The 25,880-nt window shown below is 37.8% G+C and overlaps 1 protein-coding gene across 2 annotated transcripts; it reads right to left on the bottom strand.

Annotated features, from left to right (window-relative positions):
- Positions 1-7,734: 7,734 nt before the first annotated feature.
- Positions 7,735-22,066, bottom strand: LOC104101877 (NDR1/HIN1-like protein 1). 2 transcript variants are annotated; one of them, XM_009609413.4, is made up of 3 exons: positions 21,422-22,046; positions 20,686-20,871; positions 7,735-8,321 (listed from the first exon to the last, which is right to left on the bottom strand). In XM_009609413.4, the coding sequence occupies exons 1-3, from the start codon at positions 21,899-21,901 to the stop codon at positions 8,028-8,030; spliced, it is 960 nt and encodes a 319-aa protein (XP_009607708.1). In that variant the 5' UTR covers positions 21,902-22,046; the 3' UTR covers positions 7,735-8,027. The 2 variants fall into 2 exon arrangements, with proteins under 2 accessions (XP_009607708.1, XP_070052892.1); XM_070196791.1 differs by having other exon boundaries at positions 8,255-8,379; positions 21,422-22,066.
- Between the last annotated feature and the right edge of the window lie 3,814 nt (positions 22,067-25,880).

Here is a 25,880-nt window from a genome sequence, read left to right as displayed (position 1 = left end):
ACACGTTGAACGCCACCTTTTCATCACCCACCGGGAAAGTGAGTTCTCCGGCTTCCACATCAACAAGAGTCTTACCTGTAGCAAGGAAAGGTCTTCCAAGAATAATCGGCACCTCATAGTCCACTTCACAATCAAGAATAACAAAATCCGCCGGGAGAATGAACTTATCAACACGAACCAATACATCTTCAATCACTCCAACGGTCTCTTCATTGTATGATCTACCATTTGTAATCTCATAGATGTGGGTCTTGGTTTCCCAATTCCCAAGGTCTTGAAAATCGAATAGGGCATCAAATTGATACTCGCCCCAAGATCACAAAGAGTTTTGGCAAACTCGGCACTTCCAATGGTACAAGGGATTGTGAAAGCACCGGGATCTTCCAATTTAGGAGCCATCAAATGCACAATTGCACTCACTTGATGAGTGACTTTGATAGTTTCAAAATTCATCGACCGCTTCTTTGTCACCAAATCCTTCATAAATTTTGCATAACCGGGCATTTGATACAAGACTTCAACTAATAACACATTTATCGATAGACTCTTCATCATGTCAATGAACCTTTTGAATTGATTCTCGCCATTTTTCTTGGTGAGCCTTTGAGCATATGGAGGAGGTGGCTTAGGCAATGGTGCCTTAGCCTTTTGCACTACCCGTTCCGGTATGTCTATAACATAATCCCTAGACGGGTTCACTTCCTCTTGAGTATCTTTCACCGTGTCATCAATATCAATCCGCACTTTATCATTTGTTTGCACCACATTGTTCAGGATATCTTCTTCTACCACTTCCTCATCATCCACAAGCTGCCTTTGACTTGAGGTAGGTGCATTTCCACCTCTTCCACTTCTTGTAGTAATGGCCATGGCATGCCCCGTATTGTTCCCCTCCCCCTTTGGGTTCATCACTGTGTCACTTGGTAGTGCCCTCTTAGGACGAAAATTTAAAGCTTGAGAGATTTTTCCTATTTGCACTTCTAAGTTACGGATCAAGTGTTGTGTGAAGCAAGTTGAGCATCGGAATCGGCATTCTTCTCCATCATTTTCTTGAACATGTTCTCAATATAGCCCATTTCACTGTTGGAAGAACTAGGACCATGGGAAGGATAAAGAGGTGGGTTGCTCGGTTGTTGATACATCGGGGGCCTTTGAAAACCTGACCCCCGATTTCCTTGATTATTATTCCACCCATCTTGATTGTTGCCTCCCACATTGCCTTTGTTATTGTTGTTATGCCAATTCCCTTGATTATTGCTTCCACTCTAATTTTCTTGATTGTTGTTGTTATTCCAATTGCTTTGATTATTTCCACCACTCCAATTACCTTGGTTGTGAGAATTTCAATTGCCTTGATTATTTTGAGGTCTCCATTGTTGTTGGCTAGGGCTTTGGTAGTTGTTTCTTTTCCCTTGAAAGTTATTTTTTTGCCCTTGAAAGTTATTTCTCGGTCATTGTAAGATTCATCTTGATAAAATCCACTATCATCTTGCACAAAATTGTCCACTCTTTGTTGCACTTGTGGACTTCTTGTTCTTCGCTTGTTCACCATTATACCTACTCCCTCCATTGCATTGACTTGCCTCTGGTTTTGCACTTGTTGAAGTTGAGCCTTTGCCAATTGGTTCATGGTGGTCGTCAACTCGGCTATGGCTTGTCCATGATCATGCAACTTTTTGTAAAGGAGAATCACATTGGGGTCACCTTGTGGAACATTAGCCCGAGATTGCCACGCCGATGAAGTATCCGCCATCTCATCCAAGATATCACATGCCTCTGCATAAGGCGTAGTCTTGAAGTTCCCACCAGCAAGTTAATTCACTACAGATTGGTTGGTTGTATTGATCCCTCGATAGAAAGTTTGTTGAATCATGCTTTCCGTCATATCGTTGTTGGGGCACTCTTTCACCATTGTTATATACCTCTCACATATCTCGTGTAGTGGTTCATTGGGCTCTTGCTTGAATGCTAGAATTTCATCTTGAAGAATAGCTATGTGCCTGGGAGAGAAGTACTTAGAAATAAATTTCTCCGCTAATTCATCCCAAGTATGAATGAAATGATTTGGCAAACATTCCAACCAATCTAAAGCTTTCATCCGTAGAGAGGAGGGAAAAAACCTTAGCCTCAAAGCATTTTCGGAGACATTTATTTATTTACTCCCCCCAACACGAATCTACGAACCCCTTCAATTGTTTGTATGCATTTTGACCCGGTGTAGTGGTGAAGAACCCTCATTGCTCGAGCAAAGTGAGCATCACGTTGGTTATTTGAAAGTTGTCCGCCCTAATATGGGGAGGGACTATAGCACTTGCATATCTTTCATTCGGCAATACCCGGTGTAGAGCCGCTCATGGTGGAGGTGAGGGTGGAGGTGGGGGTGGAGCGGGTACATTGTCATGAGGCGAACGGCCTCGTCTATTTTCTTGAGGTTCCAGAGGGACCTCATCAATTTGATCATTCTCAACGTCCACATTCCCCAAAGGTAAGTTTCCGAGCTCATTGTTTGACATGATTGCACCTACAATTTCTCAACACGTGAGTAACACGGAAAGAAAAGAAGATATTCCCAAAAACACACCTAAATATATAGCTAACATCGTTTTTAGCTCCCCGATAACAATGCCAAAAATTGATCTCGTCCAATTTCACACCTCACTTTAAGGTTATGAAACGATCGAATGCAATGATAGTACCCAATGAGAGTCGAGTCGATTTCCACATGGAGCTATATATTGGGAGTTAGAAATATATATTGTAGTATGTGAATTTGACTCTCTCAATTTACGCGTCCACAAATTGGAGTTGTTTTTAAGTCTAATTTTAAAACTAAGAGTGCAAGTTGAGAAATAAAACTAAGTAATTGTTTTTGTTGTTTTTCAAGTTTTGTAAAAAGCCTAGGGCTATGACCATTGTCTAGGTGTTTGCCTAATGGAATATAAACCTTAATGCTTATTTTATTGATCATGGTATATTATAGCTATCAATACTCAATTACCCACTCAATACCTCTCGGTCAGAGAGTAATTTTACCCAATTTGGCTTTCTCAAGTCCAAATGGGTATTGCACAAAACGGTTGATAAAAGCTCAAGTCGGGTTATTACTATCTCTAGGTTGAACCCTTTAATTGGGATTATCAATCTCTCGATTGACCCAATTTCTTGTTAGCCAAGTTTTCCTAGACTAAGTCTCTTTTTCTCAAGTAGAGACCAAGTCAAATGGGCATGAACTAATGTTTGCAAACCATTAATTCCACAAATTAAAGCATGAACAAGGCTAAATAATAAACACCTAACCATAAACAAGCATTAAATTAAATACCCATAAGGTTTACAATCTAGGATTGGGTCACAACCCTAGTGAAAATCTAGCTACTCATGCTTGAAATTGAAGAAAAAGAAGAAATGATAATTAAACTCATATTGCAAGATTAAAATGATAAAATTTATGTTAAAATAGCTAAAAATATGAAAAACTACTAAAAGCGGTAAAGAGAAACAGCTATTGTAGTTGCTGATGTCAAAAGTTGACCTAAAATTGTGAAACTTGTCTATTTATATAAGGCTGGAAATTTCGGACAAAAATGCCCTTCGGGAGGTTCTGCGGACGCACAATTTTATGTGCGATCCACAGATTTCTTCGACTTGTACGAACTGGAGGTCTGCGACCGCATAATTCTAATCGGCAGCCACGAGGCCTTCTTTCTGCGGTCTGCAGAATTGTAACTGCGGTCACATCTTGCTTTTCTTCGGTCCGCATAATTACATCTGCGGCCGCATCTTGCTCTCTACGGTTCGCATAATTACATTTGCAGCTGCGTAGTACTTCTTCTGCGGCCGCACAATTCCTGTGCGGACCGCACTTTTGGGAGACTTGGAATGCACATTCTCTGAACTTTTGTTCCTAGCCATCTTCTGCGGCTGCACAATTCATGTGTGGACCGCACTTTTCACAAAGATCCATTGCCCTTTCCTTCATCATCTGCGGCCGCAGATGATATTCTGCGGTCCGCACTTCTGAGCTTTTGTGTCTTTTATGGCCTTGAGTTTAGATTACTCCTTTTTGAGTTGGATTTCATCTCCAAAATCCATCTTCCAATATTCCTACAATTTAGCACATTTTATCAGTTTTCGTAAACACAATTAAATGCTTTTGGAATAAAACAAAATCTAAAAGGCGCTAATAAGTAATCAAAATCCCCACTTATCAAGGGGTTAATCCCGTACCCAGGTATACCTTTCGATCCGGTAGGTGTTCTATTAATATGACTTGCTCCAACTCTTAGACCATGATTTACTGGCGTCGGTGTCATCAGGAGCTATGAACGATCTCGGGACTCCGTAATCATCCTCCTCGTCTACTCCTCGTTCCTCCGGTTCGGTCAAGACCGGCATCGGTGATTGCTATTTAATTTCTTCCTTTCTGGTTGGCTTCGTGTTCCTTTATGTCGAAATCGCAGGCACCGGGATTACCTCATCGACCGCGAACATTTCCTTTGCGGCCGGCTGCTCTCCGTAGACATTCTTGACTCCTCCTGGTGTAGGGAACTTCAGTGCCTGATGCAAGGTCGAGGGTACCGCCCTCATATTGTGAACCCACGACCTTTCGAATAGGGTGTTGTACCTCATGTCCCCTTCGATCACGTAGAACTTTGTCTCTTGGATCGTCCCGACGGTGTTTACTGGCAAGGTTATCTTTCATTTATTGGTTTTGCATGCCATGTTAAATCCGTCCAAAACCCGGATTGCTGGCACTATTTGGTCCTGCAACCCCAATTGCTCTACGACCATCGATCTGATGATGTACGTTTAACTCAAGATTTATTGAGAAGTACAGATATTACTAGCGCATCATTATGAGGTTGTACGATGCCCTCGGCATCCTCGTCGCTGAACGAAATGGTCCCCTCCGGGACATAATCCGGGTGTGTTTTTCCCTTGTGATAGATACTTTAGTGCGCTTTATCATTGGCCTTTGGGCGATATCAATCCCTCCAATGATCATGTTAATGACGTGTTGAGGCTCTCTTGCTCGGTATGTTTGTTAAGGTCCCTATTCCTAAAGTGGTCTTTGGCTGGATCACTCAGAAATTCTCGAAGGTGCCCGTTATTGAACAACCAGGCAACTTCTTCTCTCATCGTCGGCAATCCTCGGTCTTGTGGCCATGAGTGCCATGATACTTACACATTAAGTTAGGATCTCTTTGGGTAGGGTTGAACTGCAATGGTCGAGGACACTTGGTTTCCTTGATGCGCCCAATTGCTGATACGATGCTGGCGGCTATCAACGTTGAAGTTGTACTCTGATAACCTTGGTGCTTCCCTACCCCCGAACGGCATGTCGAAACAATTTTTGCTCATCATACCTCGGCTACTAGGCCCTCGATCGTCTCTTTTTTCGCTCCTTGTGGGCTGACGCTCGGACCCAATTCCCCTTCGGTCCGTGCTCTATGGATGGTATCGATCCCGAACCGGCCTTGGCTTATGATCGACGGCTCTCATAGACTTGTCGTCGGCCCTGATGGGGTAAACAGACCTAGAAGGGGCTCCGAGTTAGTCATCCTAGACTTTGATCTTGGACTAGTACCTGTTGTGGACGTCGGCCCAAGTTACCGCTAGGTACTCTACCAAATTTTGTTTTAGCTACTGTGAAGCCAAGGACCTTCGGGAGTTAAGTCCTTGAGTAAATGCCTGAACGGCTTAATCATCTGCGACCGGAGGTAGGTCCATCCGTTCCATCTGGAACCTCGACACAAACTCCCTGAACATCTCATTGTCTCTTTGTTTAACCTTGAAAAGGTCCGATTTTCTGATCTCGACCTTGATGGCCCCAGCATGGGCCTTCACGAAAGCATTTGCAAGCATAGCAAACGAGTCAATGAAATTTAGGGGTAAGTTATGATACCATATCATTGCTCCTTTGGACAAAGTTTCCCCAAACTTCTTCAGTAACACCGACTCGATTTCATCATCTTCCAAGTCGTTCCCTTTGATTGCGCATGTATAGGAGGTCACATGCTCATTCGAATCCGTGGTTCCGTTGTATTTTGGGATATCGGGCATATGAAATCTCTTTGGGATTGGCTTCGATGCCGCGCTCGGAGGAAAAGGCTTCTGGATAAACTTCTTGGAATCCGGCCCTTTCAATATCGGGGGTGCTCCCGGGATTTGATCAACCGTGGAATTGTATGTTTTCACCTTTTTCTCATTGGCCTCAATTTTCTTTTCACCTGACTTCACCCGCTTCGTTAATGCTTCGAGCATTCTCATCATTTCGGGACTGACCCCGGGCTCAGCCTCACCCGGTCTCTCGGTGATATGTTCATTTCTTCGGATATTTTCCCGGGATTGTTCGGGCTCAATCCTACTGGGGGCGTGGCTTTGATTCTGTAGTTGCGCCATCACCGCCAGTTGAGCCTGCAACATTTCAAAGATTAACCGTAGCCTCACCTCATTGCCTTCGCCTTCGGGCGCTTCTCGAGCCGTTGGTCGGGGTCCCCGGCGAATGCTGTTTTCGGGGTCAATTGGCAGATTGACGTCGACGGCCACTTGTGAGTTAGCATCGACCGGATCGGCAACTGGGACTCCGCTGGGGTCAGTAGGAGGCACCTCGTTGCTAGGCACCAGGTTGTTATTTTCACCATGATGGTCAGACTCAGCATCAACGTTCAAGTGGGCAGGCTGAGAAATTGACATTTTTAAACTGACCTGAAATTAAAACTTTAAAGAACAATCATAAAATAGAGTGTGTTATGGAGATTTGTATCAAATCACTACTATTATCCTTAGTCCCACGGTGGGCGCCAAACTGTTTACCAATTAAATTTGTACGCGGTTTTAAGGATATGTTGATTGATTCAACACAAATAATCAGGAATATTAGATAAACAGGTTAAAGACAAAATGAATAGTCAAACCAATTGTGATGTTATGGCCTGGCTTAAACTTAGGTTGAACAGTAGTTTGCCCTCGATCGGACCCTTGGTTCGAAGCCAATTGTGAATGAAGGACAACAATAAAGTAAGAACATTGCAATAGCTAGAAAGCAGAAAAATAAATTTGTATTGCCTTGGTTTGCGTGTTACAAATGTGTGTTATCAAAGAAAAACTTCCCTTTTATATAATAGGAGAATTTTATCCCTAGTATAGGTCTAAAATGGTAAAAACCCTTCTTTCTCGTTAATTACATATTCGTAACTGACATCGGGCAAGATCTGCGCCGTGATATCCGGTTAGGTACGGATATCACGGCCTTCTGTTAGTCGTGCGTAACTGTTTGCCATATTTTCCGAGGTCTTAGAGCTCGTTTCGGGTTCGAGGGGCGTTGCTTTATCACGCCTGACGATGAGCACATTTTTCACCTCTCAAGGGTCTCGGTACAAAAGGCTCCAAGCCTCGATTTCAACCTCGTGTGTCTGTGCCCTCCTTCTGTCCTCTTCACCGGAAAATCGGGGCATGCATTGTCTCGGATTTTACCTATATACAGTAATACAGTCAATCTTGGTTGAAATTGTTGCGCTTAGATTCTTTCCCAACCATAAAAGCCAAAGTTTTGACAAAGTGTACTCGCCACAAAAAAGAATTCAAGAGAGGGGGGTAATGGTCCACACACGTGTCATGACGCCTTAATAGTCCCCAAAACAAAATGTATTAGGCGCACAAGGGCAGGCGTTCGGATCGAATATGAAAGTTTTTTTTCTTTAGCTTATCAAGGTTTATGAAATTAGAGAGACATGAAAAAAGTTCGAAAAAAATCGAATTCCATGTAAGAAATGAAGTTCCAAAGTTTAGATTACAGATAAAGAATACTACTCTAATTGATAAAAGTCATGTTTCACACACAATATGTATTCTCCTACAGTTAATCAATATACATCTCTTAGCAAGCTGTGTGACAATTATCGAGATTCTTTGATCACCTATAAGCAAACTAGAAGCTGACCAACAATTAGACTGCCACTCAAGTTAGCTGGCCAATTTTTTCAAGTTGCTCGACATAAGAGAAAAGAGCCTAAAGCAAGAAGTATTCATCGATAAGTACAAGAACCAGAACTGGTCAAGTTGGTGTGCTTGCCTAGGTTCTTGCCTCTGAGAATAACTTCACATGAGATATGAATGTAGAACTTGGGATTCACCAGCCTTCCCAATATATTGGCCCTTGACCTCATTAGGATTGTTAAGTTGAGCGGCACAGAGACAGCTTGAATCCGGTCTTTAGCATCACTAAGAAGTGGAATCGCGCCATAAAGGGGAATTTGGTGTCCTTGAAGAATAGCCACCACTATCCGGTTACTCTTCCTTGGCTGATAAAACTTCTTCATCTACTTAAAGCATTAAAAAGACATTAGACTGAGCAAGGAGAGAAAGAAATACTAGGAACTGCATCAACAAAAACTCTTGGTGTTAGCAGTGGTACTCTTTATTCAAACAAAAACATGTAATTTAATTTGTTGACTCTGTTCTAGATAAGAGCATCAAATAATTTCATCTCAAATATTTTTCTTAAATAAAAAGACTGAAATTCATGGACGAAATATACTGAACCAATGGAAAGTACGCACTCATCCTTAACCAATTTTGAGTTTGAGTACTAGGTATAGTCGTCTTTGATTGGAAGCGCCTTAACCTCCAATGTAGACTTTCCCGGCGCGAATCCGAATTTAGTCGGGTCCCAATGCGGATACCAAACACCGAAATCCAAAAAGAATGTTACTCCTGTTCTTCAAATTAAATGCTAGGTTCATTTCTAGATAGTCAATCTTCACCTTCTTCACCTTGAGATTATATCATGGTAAATTACCTTTTGACGAGGCAATTACCAAGTTTGGCAACCAGTCAGCCTCTAGATACAATTGTTGTCAAAGACCTAAATGTGACTATTCATCATACTTTTAGTGAAGGTGAGGTTGCTTGTAATCTGTGGAAGAAGTTTGGTTTGCCTTTGGGTATTAGACATCAAAAATGGTCTGTTAAGAGGATTCTTCAAGAGTGGTGGGAGGTGAAGCCTAATAACAGCATTCATATGCTTCTGCTACATATTGTTCCTATTATTATTTTTTGGGAAATCTGGAAAAGTTGGACCTCTTGCAAGTTTGGAGATAAAAAAAGATTTATGCTAATTAATATGGAGCAGAAGGTTAGCTGGACAATTCAAGCAGCAGTGACAGTTGCCTTTCCTAACTGCAAACTTAATTGGCCTTGGGTGAAAGTCTGTGAAGAGGTGGAGAGGATGCACCCAGTAATGAAAGTCACATGGACTAAACCAATAGGAGATATGGTGAAAGTAAATACAGATGGTAGTTTTATGGACATTGGGAAAGCAGGTATAGGAGGGGTGGTAAAAGACTCTAATGGAGATCTCCTCATGGCTTTCTCAATACCTATTCAATGTAAAGGCAACAACGAGGCAGAAGCTGTAGCAGCTAACATTGATGGACTAGGCTACATCAGATTTCATCTAGAGCTTGATTCTCTGATTGTGGCCAACATGATTACAGAAGGATGTACCAAGAACGTAAAGATGAAGCAGATCATTAGAGATGCCAAAAGAAGTATCAACTAAGCAGAAGTTGTGGTCTCTCACTGCAATAGAGAAGCCAATCAGGTGGCTGACGCGTTAGCCAAAAGAGCTGCAATCTCTGGCAACAGTTCCTATTTCTACAATTTTCAGAATCTCCCTAAAGACTGCCTTTCCTACTAGATAAATGGCAATTGCCTAGTATAAGAAGTAGATATGACACAAAGGTAACTTTTTTGTAAGCTAATTCATTTAGTTTTTTTTATGGAAGAGTAGTTGTAAATTTCTGTATCTTCCATGGATTTTTTGAAGATTGTCTTAGCAACAGTCTTGTGTATATGGAAGGTCAGGTCTATGCCCCTTTTCTTTTGTTATCTTTACCTTCTATATACATGCCACATGGTAAGGGTCAAGCCAAACCTCCCAACGCCTCAGTAACCTTTCCTGGGTGATGGCTTAAAGGGAAAAAAAAATCTTCACCTTCTTTGACGAACATTTTAAAATTATTTCTCTCTGTAATTAACAAAAAGTAAGTCATCTTGTTGTAATTACACTACCAACTGGACCGGGTTATTCCAGGAAACCAGCCAGACCAACCTGAGAAAAGGGGGCCCAATACTGGCCCAATTAGAAGACCAGGCCTAAGCTAGTGCCTATATTTCCAGCCCGTGAAATTGGCATGGCCTGGACCGAATGGTATGTCCTAGGGCATCTTTTTCTTATTTGACTACTAGTTGACCAACGAGCAAATGGGAACTCCAAGCAAAGGATTGACCTCCAAAGAATTTGAACATCAGTTTTAAGATTCAAATTGTCATTTTCCTTGTATTAAATTTTATCAAGTAATTGTCAGCTTTTCTTTGATAACATCACTTGTCAATAAAATTTGAGAATTCAACTTAAAGATAACTTCATAATTTTTTTATGTTTTTTCTTCATTATTCTTATACTTCAAATTCAGTTTTACTTTTCAAACATACATTGATAAAATTTTATAAAACAAATAAAGAAAAGCTCAAAGAGCACAAATATACATTTTTAACCCTGCCATTGAGAGTTAAGCCACTCTTCTATAAGTATTTAAACTTAAGCCAAAGTAAATATAATTTGTATAGTAACACCCTCCATACAATAGCCTTCTGACGTGCTTCTTCTATGTATCTGCTGCATCTTTTTTTTCTTTCTTCTTCTTCTATTTAAGCCGTTATGCTTTATGAAGATAGCTTTACCCATTCCAGTAGTCTTTCATTTTCTTCTCTTAGAATATAAAGTTGCAAGCATTCTATGAATAATAAAATTGAACTTCATCACCATGTCCGGTACCGGACCGGTACCCGAACTTCTTTTATCTTTTTAAATTTAAAATCTAGCCGTTTCTGTACCGTTAGCCAAGCAAAAAACGGCTATTTTTGCCTCCCTAACCCCCAACATCCCCCATACCCCCTAATTTATGTTTTTAATCCCTAAGTTTGTTCAAATATACTTTGGCCCTATTTTAAAACTATGAATATCCCATTTCATTCTTTCAATTTTCATTCAAAAACTCTCATATCTCTCTAATTCTCTATCTCTAATTGCAATTAACGTCGGCGTTTAGTATATTCATTCCAATTCATATTAATTTTTGCATTTATTTTTGTTATATTTGTATTGCTATTTGTTGTAAGTTTAATTATTTATTATTAAAAATGGCTCATAAACTAGTAAAACAATATGTAATAGGTCTACTAAGGGTAATGCTAGGGAGGGGGGGTCCTCATTTTAAAACAAATCCTAACCAGTACGGGTTTAGGAGTTACATACAAGAAACGTATAATCCTTCTTCTCCAAGTTTTCCTAGAACAACTGTTAGAAATAATATTTGCGATGAAGACTTGCTGAAATATTTGAAGAGAAGAAACTTTGGCCTTTCAGAAATAATTCAAGAAGATGCCTATAGTGAAATACTATCTACCGGAGACAACGGGGACGCAGAAGAACAAGTGCTATCAATTTCAAGCGAAAAACCAATAGAAATTATTGAACAATTCCGTAAATTGTAAAAAAAATATGTAATTTTTTTTTTATAAGTATTGAAATAAAAGTATTGAATTTTTTCGTCTATTAAAGTTTGTTTGTATTTAAATATAATTTATTTTTAAATTTTTAATTTAAAATTACCCCTAACTACCAAAAAAAAAAACTCAATTCTAGGATACAATGCCCTAAAATTTGAACTGAACTTTTTTCATTTTAGAGCCCTAAAGATTGAACTAAAAAGAACTAAAGTCCTGAAATTTGAAGTGAAAAAACTTAATTTCAGGACATAATATTCTAAAGTTTGAACCTAAAATAAAACCTCAAGACTCAAAAGTCTTGAAGTATAAACTGGAATAACTTAATTTCAAGCCACATTGTCCTGAAGTTTGATCAGAAAAAATTAAATTTCAGGACACAAAGTGCTAAAGTTTAACTAAAAGAACTGACCTTCAAGATAATTTCCTTAAATTTGAACCTCTAGAGCTGACTTAGAATATAGTTCAATCTTTGATTTATTTATTTTTTCGAAACAGAGCATGATATGTCCTAGCTAACTAATCTTCATCGTTCTTATGTCATCAACATACTACATAGCTAAAACCTATCTTCTATTTTTACCTACGGTGAATTCAAGTGTACTTCTGCAATATAACTTTAAAATGTTTTCTGACCTCATACACAAAGATAATATTTTGGGTCTAGTTTGGAGGAATGAAAAGCATTATGAAAGAAACATTAAAAGCTAAAGAAAGAGTTTCATATGGAAGCACAGGTATTCTTAAGAATAAACTTGATAGAAACACTATTCACACGGTAACATTCATTAGTGGGTGTAGAGATAAAAGAGCAGAGGGTAAAAAGGTCTTTGTAATTAAAAATTACTTTCTTCATTCATTTTTACTTGTCCACTATGCTAAAAATATATTTTTACCTTAACTTGTCCATTTTAGCAAATCAAGAGAAAACCAAGTTTTTTTCTGTTTTATCCTAATCATTAACTACAGTCAAACCTCTTTATAACAGCCGCGTTTGTTCCGACATTTTTCAGATGTTATAGTGAAATGCTATTATAGAGAACATATATTATAGCATAATATAAAAGATTGGTTTCTAGAAAATTTGGCTTTTATAGTGAATGATTGTTATATAGAGACGTTGTTATAGAGAGGTTTGACTATACTCATTTCCCAAGACTTCTTAAAATGCTATCATTATTATGGGTATTATGGTTATATACTCATTTATTATTTCTTAAGAGCGTGTTAAGTCCATTATGGGCAAGTAAAAGTGAACAAAGGGAGTAGTTATTTTTTGCTTCGCATCAAAAAACGGTGGCCAAAGGCTAAATACCAGGCCAAAAAGTGGCCAGCCCCCATGATTTCTACAAGCTCAAAAAGTAGGATCGAGTAATGGTCCTTGGGCATGGGCCGGTCCCTACCCACATAATTTCAACTTGCCCAAGCAAGCCCGAGTAAGTTATGTTCACTAGTTAATAAAATTTAGACTCATCTCGAAGAATTTTAAATATTGCACTTGTAACCCATTGAAACTTAATGCTCCCCGTCTCAATTTAAGTGGCATAGTTCGAATATCGAGAATTAAACTTCATAATTTTGATCATAAATTTATATATAAATTTTTGGAGTTTTTTTTTAATTTATATATTTGAAAACTATGTAAAAAGTACTATTAAGTCACAAAACTAACAAATCAAAATATTTAAAAGAAATAAAAAATCGCAATCAAAGAAAAACTCATTTGACTCTAAAAAATCAAACGGCGGGAGTAATTTTTTTAGGTTTTTTATTCATATTCTTCAATTTTAGTTAATTCTTTAAAACAAATACATTGCTAAAATTTAAAAAACAAACAAAAAAACTCAAGCCCAACCTAGGCCCAAGGGCCATCATTTAGTACGACTACATAATTGTCCTTGGGCATGGGCCGATTCCTACCAACAAAATTATTCAACTGGCCCGAGTAAGTTGAGCCAGCCCTAGCTTGACATAGGGTTAGCCCGATCACGCCCAGTCCTAGTCTCATTATGCAGTCTACTTTTACTTCAAAGTATACAGGCATTTAAAAGTTTCATTTCAAAAGATTTGTCAAGAAGATTTTCGTCAAGAATGATCTTTTATGCGACGTTATAGCACTTTGATTTATACCCAAAGTGGTATAATGGTAACGCACAGTAATTCTGTACATTCTTGATGCAAATTTTCTTGATAAATAACTTTTTCCTTAAAGAAATAATGTACTAGAGTTGGTTATCGACTCTAGATAAACCATAAAATTCAATTTGACATAACCTGTGGTCCTTCAATCCGCTCTTAAGTTCGCCTAATTTTACAACCAAAATACAGTATAAGGAATCATGCTAAGACAGAAGGCCTGTTGGAGCCAGTAGTCACAACTAGTGGTGGCACAATATGGTTAAAAGAGAACAGTTATTTATCCATATTATCCACTAAAAAATGTGTTGGATAATGAACTTTTTAAAAACAGGTCAAATATGGATAAGAACCATATTATCCATTTAGAAAATAGATAAACAATGAATAATTAATGGGTTTAACTTTTACATTTGTAAGGCTCAAATTGAGGGTTCCGCAAATTTGGGAGACTAGGAATTATCCCAAAAGTGATCATATTCAAGAAGTAATGGATAATATGGATATCCATATTATCCGCCGGTTAACCCGTATTTTATCCGTATTTAATATGGGTTGGGTCAGATAATATATTCATTTTTGCTTTACCTGTTTTCGACCCGAACCATATCTGACACGACCCGCCCGTTTGCCACCTCTCACAACTAACATTTAGGGAGATAGGCGCAGATATTAAAGCTCTTTCCCCTTAACTTTATGCTTATATTACGGTAGTGCTAGCTCGAGTGACTTGGAGAGTTTGCAAGAAAAATGTTTGCAAAAAACTGTAGTCCTAGTAAATCAAAAAAGCTGTAGTGTTTGATGAAAACATTAGCAGAAAAAATCAGTTGAACCTTTTTTTTTTTGGGAATTATCGAAACTTCAACCATTTGTATGCAAGAATTTCTTTGTAAAAAATGTCTCCATCAAAATATTATTGTCTTTAGGGTACGTAGTGACAGGCAGCTGACCTTGGCTTTGCTCCTTATCCCGTTTCCTTGCTATAGAAAACGTGAGTCCGGAACCAAAATGTGGTTCTTTTGGACTCAAAAAATCAAAATATATGGGGAAAAAAATTGAAAACCAAAATATATATAACGCCGAAGTTTTAGGCGCTATACCTTAATGGCCGTTTACCCAGTTAAGTATAGCGCCCTAATATAAGGCGCTATATTTGAACATAAAATGAGCGGGAAGGTATAGCGTCTTAATATAAGGCGCTATACCTAGATAAAAGCGCGTCCACTCTCCTTCCTCACCAAACCAGTGAGCTTTCCTCCCCCATTAAAGTACGACAAACAACCCCCCCCCCCCCCCCCCATTTTTAAGCAAAAACAACTCGGTTGGAGCCCACCGGTCCCACAAAAAGTGTAGATTCTCGGTCCCACATCCTAGCTAAGGCGTTATTTCTCGGTCTCACATCCTAGCTAAAGTGTTATCTCGTAGTGGGTTGCTCGTTTCGGCTCCAAATCACCAAATCTTCAAGTTTCCAAAAATTTAAAATCGAGGTATTCCGACTTAGTTTTTGTTAAAACTAATGTATAAAAAATCCCTATTAGTTGTTTTTAATGTGTTCTATGTTATTTCGTGATTGTTTTGCGATTTAATTAATTTATTATTTTTTATCCCGGCTAAATTATTAGTGTGCTAAAAAATTAGTAAAATAGAGAAAATATTATTAGTTGTTAAAAAAAATGTTAATTAGTTATTTTTACTATGGTATATGTTTTTTCGTGATTGTTTTGTGATTAAATTAAATTGTTGTTTTTATCCAGCTTAGATTATTTATTTACTAAAAGACTAGTAAAATAGATAAATTGTTACTTTAGTTCCCTGTAATGGTATCTTGTGCCCTAATGTAGTGCTCGTATTCGTAATGTAGTGCCCTTTAGCATAGTATCTTTGTAATTATTGAAATTAATCATTTAAGTATCTGTTAAACCCAAAAATATCTCAAAAAAGCTGATAGTTCAAACACAAATTCTCTCCAATTCTAGTCAAAAAACGTAAGAAAATAACATGAGAAAACAACAATATTTGTCAAACTAAGTATTGTTATATAAATATTTAATAATTAAATCCTGTATAGTTATGAAAATTAATTATAGTAAAAAATAGGTGAGTAACAAACAAACATATAAAATAATAAAACTAACATATAAAATAAGAAACAAACATATTAAATAATAAACAAACATATAAAATATTAAAGTAACATATAAAATTATAATATAGAAAATGTATCAATCTAATTAACAATATAGTAAAAATATCGAATAAATTTTAATATTAAAGGTATTGCAATATATTTAAAGATGTTAAGCAATGAAAAAGAAAAATATTTTAATTAATATTGTTCAATTTACAGTAGTAGTCATGGAGGTTCCGCCTGTGCATCCCGGACCTGCCTCGCTAGAGCTACTGTTGCTACAGGCCGAGCATAGATCTTCGTACATATGAGGGGCAGTTATTGGCCCAGACGTTCCGTGCTAGAAGAGTAGACGATATGTGGGACTTTCTTAGGGTCCACCATCTCCATCCCCGTATAGTCTGACGCCTTCAAGATACGAATTTCTATAGGATTATTGAGATCGGCCGATTGCAGACGGATTGGTCATTGATCACGGCTTTGATAGAGCGGTGGCGACGTACATATTTCATTTATCCATTGGCGAGGCTACTATCACGCTTCAGGACGTGGAAGTTCTATATGGGCTGCCGGTTGATGGACATCCTATAACTTTACCGCATGCTATCAGAGATTATACGGGATTGCAGTACCTGGAGATGTTACAGCGGCTCACCAGTTTCCAGCCAGCGGATGAGGCTGCATTGGTAGGGGCTAGTCGTTTGCGGTTGACGCCCGTCCGGCTGCATCTGAAGGCGATGCATACGGATGATACACCGGATCTTCATATTAACCGGTACACGAGGTTGTTGATGCTGCTTATGTTTAGGGGGTATTGTTCCCGAACACTTCGGGAAACCTAGCCAGCTTGAGATTTCTTCATCATCTTGAGCGGCTACATGATTACAGTTGTTCTTGGTTACTTGTATAGCAGATGTGTCGGGCTAGCATGGGCACCCAGCGAGACGTTGCCGGATTTTTGCAGCTACTGCAGGTGAAAACATAGTCAATGATTTTCATGATTATAACATATATAGTAAAAATATACCTTAAATTTTACGTCCACATTGTATATTAGGTTTGGGCCTGGGAGCGGTTCCTGCAGTTGCAGCCACCTCTACCACCCTTCGCTCTGGATGTACCACCTCCACCGTTTCTCCCTTTAGCTAGGAGGTGGGTTGGTAGGTGGGGATACGGACGCGAGTACGAGACTCGACATAATCTCCCCTATTGCAAGGATTTGTTGGAGGGCGCGCAGATAAATGTATACTTAAGTTTATTTGGCCTGGCTTTATATGTATTGTGTATACTCACGGTTCCTGTTTTTACTTAATAATTCATTTGGAGGCCATACCGCGACGAGACAATAGCTGGTTTGCCCGATTATTGCTCGACCGGCCGAATTATGTAGAGCTCTTCCGTCCCGTTGATGTATATTGTCGAGCATCATGCCACCGAGCGAGTCCTTCACTAGTTTGGTCAACCGCAGCTTGTACCTCCACCGCCCGCTTGGCTCCACTGGTGGCCCACGATGGTACTGCTCTGGCGGCACATAATCAGCCTCGTATCCTAAGCGCTCATCTTCTCAGGCTCGCCTCAATGTCTGGGAAGCCAGATCGGTAACCTGCCGGCCATACCTGTGCAAAGCGGCCGCTCCCTCGCCTGTATATTGCTGCATCTGCAGTCCAGTGGAGCCAAGCAGGCGGTGGAGGTACAAGTTGTGGTCGACGAAACTGGCGAAGGACTCGAACGGTGGCATGATGCTCGACAATATCGAGACACGTCAACGGGACGGAAGGGCTCCACATAATTCGGTCGGTCGAGCAATAATCGGGCAAACCAGCTATTATCTCGTCGATGTATGGTCCAAATGAACTATTAAGTAAAAACAGGAACCGTGAGTATACACAACACATATAAAGCCATGCCAAGTAAACTTAAGTATACATTTACATGTGCGCCCTCCAGCAAATCCAACAAATCTCTGCAATAGGGGAGATTATGTCGAGCCTCGTACTCGCGTTCGTATCCCAGCCAATCAACACACCTCCTAGCTAAAGGGAGAAACGGTGGAGGTGGTGCATCCGAAGCGAAGGGTGGTAGAGGTGGCTGCAACTGCAGGAACTGCTCCCAGGCCCAAACCTAATATTTAATGTGGACGTAAAATTTAAGGTATATTTTTACTATGTATGTTATAATCATGAAAATAATTGACTATGTTTACACCTGCATCAGCGGCAAAAATCCGGCAACGTCTCATTGGGTACCCATGCTAGCCCGGCACATCTGCATATACAAGTAACCAAAAATAGTTGCACCCCAGCTGTAATCAGGTAAATCATCTAGCCGCTCAAGATGATGAAGAAATCTCAAGCTGACTAGGTTTCCCGAAGTGTTCGGCAACAATACCCCTCCAAACATAAGCAGCATCAACAACCTCGTGTACCGGTTAATATGAAGATCTGGTGTATCATCCGTAATGTCCGCATGCATCGCCTCCAGATGCAGCCGGACGGGCGTCAACTGCAGACGACTAGCCCCAACCAATGCAGCCTCATCCGCTGGCTGAAAACCGGTAAGTCGCTGCAACATCTTCAGGTACTGCAATCCCGTATAATCTCTGTTAGCATATCTCTCAATTTCTGATAGTAGCCTCGCCAATGGGTAAATGAAATGTGTGCGTCTCCGGTCGCCACCGCTCTATCAAAGCCGTGATCAATGACCAATCCAGCTGCAACCGGTCGATCTCAATAATCCTATACAAACTCGTATCTTGAAGGCGTCTAACTATATGGGGATGGAGATGGTGGGCCCTAAGAAAGTCCCACATATCATCTACTCTTCTAGCACGGAACGTCTGGGCCAATAACTGCCCCTCTCATATGTACGAAGACCTATGCTCGGCCTGTAGCAACAGTAGCCCTAGCGAGGCCGGTCCGGGATGCACAAGCAGAACCTCCATGACTACTACTGTAAATTGAACAATATTAATTAAAGTATTTTTCTTTTTCATTGCTTAACATCTTTAAATATATTGCAATACCTTTAATATTAAAATTTATTCGATATTTTTACTATATTGTTAATTAGGTTGATACATTTTCTATATTATAATTTTATATGTTACTTTAATATTTTAGATGTTTGTTTATTATTTAATATGTTAGTTTATTATTTTATATGTTAGTTTTATTATTTTATATGTTTGTTTGTTACTCACCTATTTTTGACTATAATAAAATTAAATAATTAATTTTCATAACTATACATGATTTAATTATTAAATATTCATATAACAATACTTAGTTTGACAAATATTATTGCTTTCTTATGTTATTTTCTTACGTTTGTTAATTAGAAATTTAGAGAGTTTGTGTTCGAACTATCAGCTTTTTTGAAATATTTTTGGGTTTAACAGATACTTAAATGATTAATTTCAATAACTACAAAGATACTACGCTAAAGGGTACTGCATTTTACTACACTAAAAGGGCACTATATTACAAATACGAGTACTACATTAGGGCAAAAGATACCACTACAGGGAACTAAAGTAATAATTTATCTATTTTACTAGTATTTTAGCAAATAAATAATCTAAACCGGATAAAAATAACAAATTAATTTAATCATAAAATAATCACGAAAAAATATATACCATAGTAAAAATTAACTAATTAATATTTTTTTTAACAACTAATAACAATTTCTCCATTTTACTAATTTTTTAGCACACTAATAATATAGTCCGGATAAAAAATAACAAATTAATTAAATCGCAAAAAAATCACGAAATAACATTGAGCACATTAAAAACAACTAATAGGCATTTGTTATACATGAGTTTTAACAAAAATGAAGTCGGAATATCTCGATTTTAATTTTTTGGAAACTTGAAGATTTGGTAATTTGGAGCCGAAACGAACAACTCACTACGAGATAACGCCTTAACTAGGATGTGGGACCGAGAATCTACACTTTTTGTGGGACCGGTGGGCTCCAACCGAATTGTTTTTGCTTAAAAATGGGGGAGGGGGGGGGAGCGGTTTGTCGTTCTTTAATGGGGGGGCGTTGTTTGTCGTTCTTTATTGGGGGGTGGGGGAGAAGCTCACCGGTTTGGTGGGGAAGGAGAGTGGACGCGTTTTTATCTAGGTATAGCGTCTTATATTAAGACGTTATTCTATAGCGTCTTAATATAAGGTGATATACCTTCTCGCTCATTTTACGTTCAAATATAGCGCCTTATATTTGGGTGCTATACTTAATTGGGTAAACAACCGTTAAAGTATAACGCCATAAGCTTGGGCGTTTTATATATTTTGGTTTTCAATTTTTTTTCACATATTTTAGTTCTTTGAATCCAAAAGAACCACATTTTGGTTCGACTCTAGAAAACGTACCAAGGAGACTAAAACACTTTAATCACAACCAAAGTGGGCCTAACCGGTAATAAGGAGCCCGAGTCCTTATTCAATGAGTCTGACTACAGACTTTCTGCAGCCTTTTTCATGCTACATAAAAACATACCAACCAAGGCAACTGGACAAACCACTCTCTCGAGCTCCTCAATTCCCCCCCCCCCCCCCCCCCCAAACAAACCATGCACTAGTAGCTAGTCCAAAAACTGTTTAAACTTTTATTATTTTATTGTGAGTTTTCCCATCAAGAATTAAACAACCAATTTTTCCACTCACCGGAGCCCTATGCCTAAATGCAAACTCAACTCCGCCTTTAACAGTAAGATTCTGCTCAGAAAAGTGTTTACAGCTAGGCATAAAAAGCTGATTTGCAGACGGTGTAAAATAGAGTAACACTAACTAACGTTAAGGAAAAGAAAAGGGGGATTTCAATTTTCAAATTATGTGACTTACTTGACCAGAGGCAACCTTGAGCATGTAATAGTGAAGCTCAAGTGGTGTAGCTGTGACATGCACGCCGAAAAAAGTTGCAGGGTTCCGGTAATAGATCCTGACCGTCGAATTTAGAGTCAACATGTCCGTTTGCACCCCCGTCCTATCCATCCCTGCTTGCACGTTAAAACTTTCGAACACCATGCTCTGCACCACCATACGATTATAACCCATGTCCTCATTAATTATAGTAAACAATACGTACTGACAAAAGCATAGTGTAATTATTACTGCTATTATCGAAATAAAGCAAAAAGTCCACTGTTCACACTAACAATACTGAGCCAACCCATCTTGGTACTGCAGACTCCATAGCTGGAAAAAGAAACAATGCTTCCAAAATTGTACAACCTCCCTTCTTTTCAATTCTTTCGGCAATATTTTCTTATTAATTTATTTTAAAAAAAATATTACTCATTTTTATATTGAAAATTAACTTAAATTTATTGAAAATCTTTTTATAACCACACAACCACGAGCATCAAAATTTATATAATATTTATACAAATGTTATGACATTGTTCTAAAATCATAGTAAGTTTTAAGAATATTCATTTTTCTTAAATTTCGTACGATAATAGCGCCACATAAAGTCTCGAGACCTTGTAATTTAAAGGAGTTAAATCGGGCTGTATTTATACGAGTAATTGCATGACCGGAAAAGAGTAAAATAGAAATTAACAGCATTCTCACGTACCTTAACAAAGATTTTGGGTTTGTAAGGCACACTTGCAGCCCAAAGGATGAGGGAGAAGATGGTGAAGAGCACAACAAAAGAGAAAAGAAAGCACAGCACATAGAATCTGACATTTCCCTCATCACCAGACTTGCCATCATCTTCTCCTAATTCGTCATCGTTGACGTCTTCATCTGCCGGGTCGTCGTCATTTGTCCTGGGTATTCTCTTCCAGGCAGTAAGCTGATTCCTAGCTGGGTTCTTCAACGAAGCAGAGAACCTGGACGTTGAGGACTCGCGGGAATGGTGAATGGGGGAGCAGTGGTAGTGATGGGCGGGCGACCCGAATGGACTCGACCCGTATGACATTTTCTCAAGATCATGCTGCGAGTGCGATGGACTCTGAACATAGTACAGCGGCCTCCTCGGTGACCGTGGTGGTGAAGATGCGTCGATGCTCGTAACTTCTGAGTCTGATTTGGCATGTATTGTAACCCCCATTGCTAGCTACTGATAGGAAGAAAATGCAATTAATTCTTAATTGTAAAATAAAATAAGATGAGTAAAAAGGTTATGGCTTTAACTAAGGAGAGGTTTTTGCTAGGAAAAATGGGCTAATGAAATATCTATTGGAGGACAATGGGTTTTTAGTAAGGTTTTATTTGTCGATTTTGTGGTTTCCTAGGTTTATGCTGCTACGATACGCCAACCGCGTATTGTTCACGCCTTGGACCATTTGTTAGAACAACATGGCGCTTCCATGAACTCGCCAACGCTTTCGTGTTTTAATTTGTAAACCATAAATTTGATTGTTTGAAATTAAACTGAGATTAATTAGTATTTCTAAGTTATCTAAGATTTGGTATTTACTAGTTTACTTAATTTATGTCTAGTTAGATTTTATTTATCAAATTCATATTATAATAGATTTTGTTAGTCTAGTCAAATTTGGATTGTAGTATTATAAATAGGGGTCTTGATACATATTTTCAATTCTGGAGAGGTAGTTACGATGTAAAGAGATGCAAGAGTTTATGAGTTTTGAAAAAAATTTCTACCACGTTCTTTCTTTAGTTTGATAAATTTCTTCTATATAGCATTTGTTGAATTTTTTGCTTGTGTCTAAATTATTCTTCGGAATATTTCAATCCTTCAAATTGGTATTAGAGCATGTATGAGATCCTGTCTGAGCCGGTAGGAGATCCAAAAAAAATATGGATACTATATTACCTCATTATCCCGATTTTATGTTTGATGGCAAAAATAATTTTGAAACTTGGTATCAACAAATGAAGAATTTTTGTAAAGCTATTGGATTATGGTTTATCATTGGCGGAGGATTTGTGGAACCCCCGGAAGGTACAATACTAACGGCTGAAGAAATTATGCAGTTAGAGAAAATAGACAATTAGATTATAAGGCACGCTACTATCTCGCCATCAAGATCGAATTGTATGTATCTAATAATTTTTTGCATGCAAAGTCATCAAAGGAGGCTTGGACAATCTTAGTGAAGTCATATCGAAGAGATGCTGACATAAAGGCGGAGAAAATACAAGAGTTTAAGAGTCAATTTGAGTTGGCTTATATGAGACCAACTGTCAAATAATGTTTTACAAGAATTGAAGATATAGTCAATGGTCTAAAGATCACTAGAGAAGTATTGGAAGAAGTTAGAATTGTTAAAAAAAATATTGCAGACTCTCAATTTAAAGTTTAACAACAAAAAAGTTATTCTTCAGGCTAGCAAAGATCTTAGCACTCTCAGGCTTGATGATTTAGAAGGAAAAAAATTGATGACATACGAGAGATCACTGAATCAACAGAAATATGAGACATTAGATGAGACATTGCAAGAAAAGGATGATTAACCAAAAGAAAAAGAAGGCACACAAATAATGGCGGAAATAAATCAAGAAAGCCAAAATTCAGAAATAGAGGAGAAAAGGAGAGAAGGTACGTGTAATTTTTGTTTGTGATAGAGATTCCATTGAAAGCGAAAAGAAAGTCAAATAATATTCAAATTGATCGGCCAAAAATTTATGTAATTGTTAAAAAGAACGATTTGATTGCAAAGGATGCCCGTCCAAAAGAGGTTGGTGTTTCACCAGAAAAATTATTTGATAGTATTGAAGATGAACCTAGTAATGAAATAAGCAAGATAGTTCATCAAGAGAAAGTTTCTAACGATTTACCCAAGATTGAGGCATAAATAGCTTGGAATCTAGAACCAGAATAATGCATGATTACAGACATTGAAGATGCAATCAATTTCGTACCATTGTTCGAGATTGTATGTTTCAAGGAGCATGATGAAATATTTATTGGTGGCATTACCCTACAACTTATAGAATGGCAAATTGGAGTTGAATGGTTGTACAAGTCCAACTACAAGATAACTGGAGAAGTAGATAATTTCAAAGTAAAGGAAAATTATATTGATGATATTTTGAAGGGATTTTTCACGAGTAAAGACAAATCATATATGAGCAATATTCAAGATAAATTGAAGTTGACTAAAGATGGTACTCATAATTTTGATGCTACATATTTTAGGAAATTATTGGAGAGTCTAAGGTACTTGGCTTCTACAAGGCTTGATGTTACTCATGGCATGCTCAAGTTTGAAGATCTTGGTTTAAGGGAGGTTGTTGGAAATTAAACCAACATTAATTAGTATTCCTAAGTTGTCTAGGATTTGGTATTTACTAGTTTACTTAATTCATGTCTAGTTAGGTTTTATTCACCAAACTCATATTGAAATAGATTTTGTTAGTTTAGTCAAATTTGGATTGTAGTATTATAAATAGGGGTCTTGATACATATTTTCAATTGTAGGGAGGTAGTTACGATGTAGAGAGATTCAAGAGTTTATAAGTTCTGAAAAAGCCTCCGACCATGTTCTCTCCCTAATTTGGTTTGTGTGTATGTTACTTATATAGTAGATGATTTAGTGTATAGAATTTAGCTTATACACGGAAGATTAAATCATTGGTTCTTATAAGTCATAAAGTTTATGTTCACAATCTAATGATGGAATTGGACAAATCATCGGAATGGTTATAGCACAAGATTAAAAGTAATTTATCTTGATTATTGGAATGGTCTAATTCCAACTTTTTGTGCTAGTACATTTTGTATGTATTGAACGGATCAAGTAGAGATAAGTATTTTATACTGACTTAATAAAATAATTTTTTCAGTCCATTCAATGTACTTATACTCTTAATCTTGATATAATTATTATTAGTTGCGTATATCATTTATTGTTTTGATTTATTAAAAGGCAAGATTCTTTCGTGAGTCAATAAGCCTGGTAAATTGGACAATAATGATATACATTAGCGAAATAATAATTAGTTGATGAAATTCATGTCTCGGTTTTTGAGATTGATGATACCCTTTTATGAAAGCTTATAAGTTTTCATGTGTAAACCCGACAGTGGATTTTGTATCCGACACATGAAATAAGTTAAGCGAAAGTCTAAAGGAAGTAATCAATAAATTAAATTGTAAGTAATTTAATTTGATTTGTTAGTATCTGAATCTTAACATGGGGAGTTAAATAAAATTTTATGGAAGAATTTCGAAATTGAACTAAGGAGTGCAATTACAAATTTTTAGTAGAATAATTCGGAGTTTATTATGGTAGAAATTAGTTCAAAAATTTGAAATTAATTCCATAATATGAAGCCTTGTTAATTAAATTATGTGGTCCCTATTGTGCCTGAATAATAGAAAATAAAGGAAACTTTTCCTTAGTGGAAGAAGAAAACCTAACAGATTTTGAAAAATGGTTTTAACCTAAAAAACGTAGCTATATATACATGGGATATAGCTGGCCATTTTTTGCACTGGAAAGATACACGTTTTTCTTCCTTGAATTTCGTCCACCCGAAATTCTCTTTTTTCGAATATTATTTGGGTAATACGGTAGAAGACTGTGGAAGTTTACTGAGGTCTTGCAACTATGGAACTGGAGATGGATATTGATTTGCTTTGTTCACGCTTCAAGAGGTAACTCGAATAATCTCCGTATGTGCTAAGTGTTTAATTCACACGTGAATATGATACTGTAATTGCTTTCGCTGCGATATATAATCCAACAATTGGTATCGAGCCTACTCACATCTAATTAAATGATCAGGAGGAACAATGAAAATTAGTATCATGTTAATATGCAAGTTTTGAATTACATGCAAAGATTGTTTTTCTGTAAAACTGCATTATTTATTAGCATGATTATGTTTTATGGGTATTATGATTATTCTGAAAATCATGTAATATCTGCTTATTGTTGATGATATTTGATTAGAATAATCTGAAAATTATATTAATCCATGAAAAACGCCAAAAGTCACTATTTGGCCGAATAGGCCAGAAAATCGGAGGTCAGCATGTTGACGGACTCCGATTGACCTGAAACTTGGTAGGTCCATACGAAACGGCCCAATGAGCAATACACATGAGCTTTTCTCAT

The sequence above is a fragment of the Nicotiana tomentosiformis genome, chromosome 3 (assembly GCF_000390325.3).
Source record: "Nicotiana tomentosiformis chromosome 3, ASM39032v3, whole genome shotgun sequence".
Lineage (NCBI taxonomy): Eukaryota > Viridiplantae > Streptophyta > Magnoliopsida > Solanales > Solanaceae > Nicotiana > Nicotiana tomentosiformis.
The sequence above is the reverse complement of the archived record's forward strand: the minus strand, read 5'-3'. Positions and strand labels throughout refer to the sequence as shown.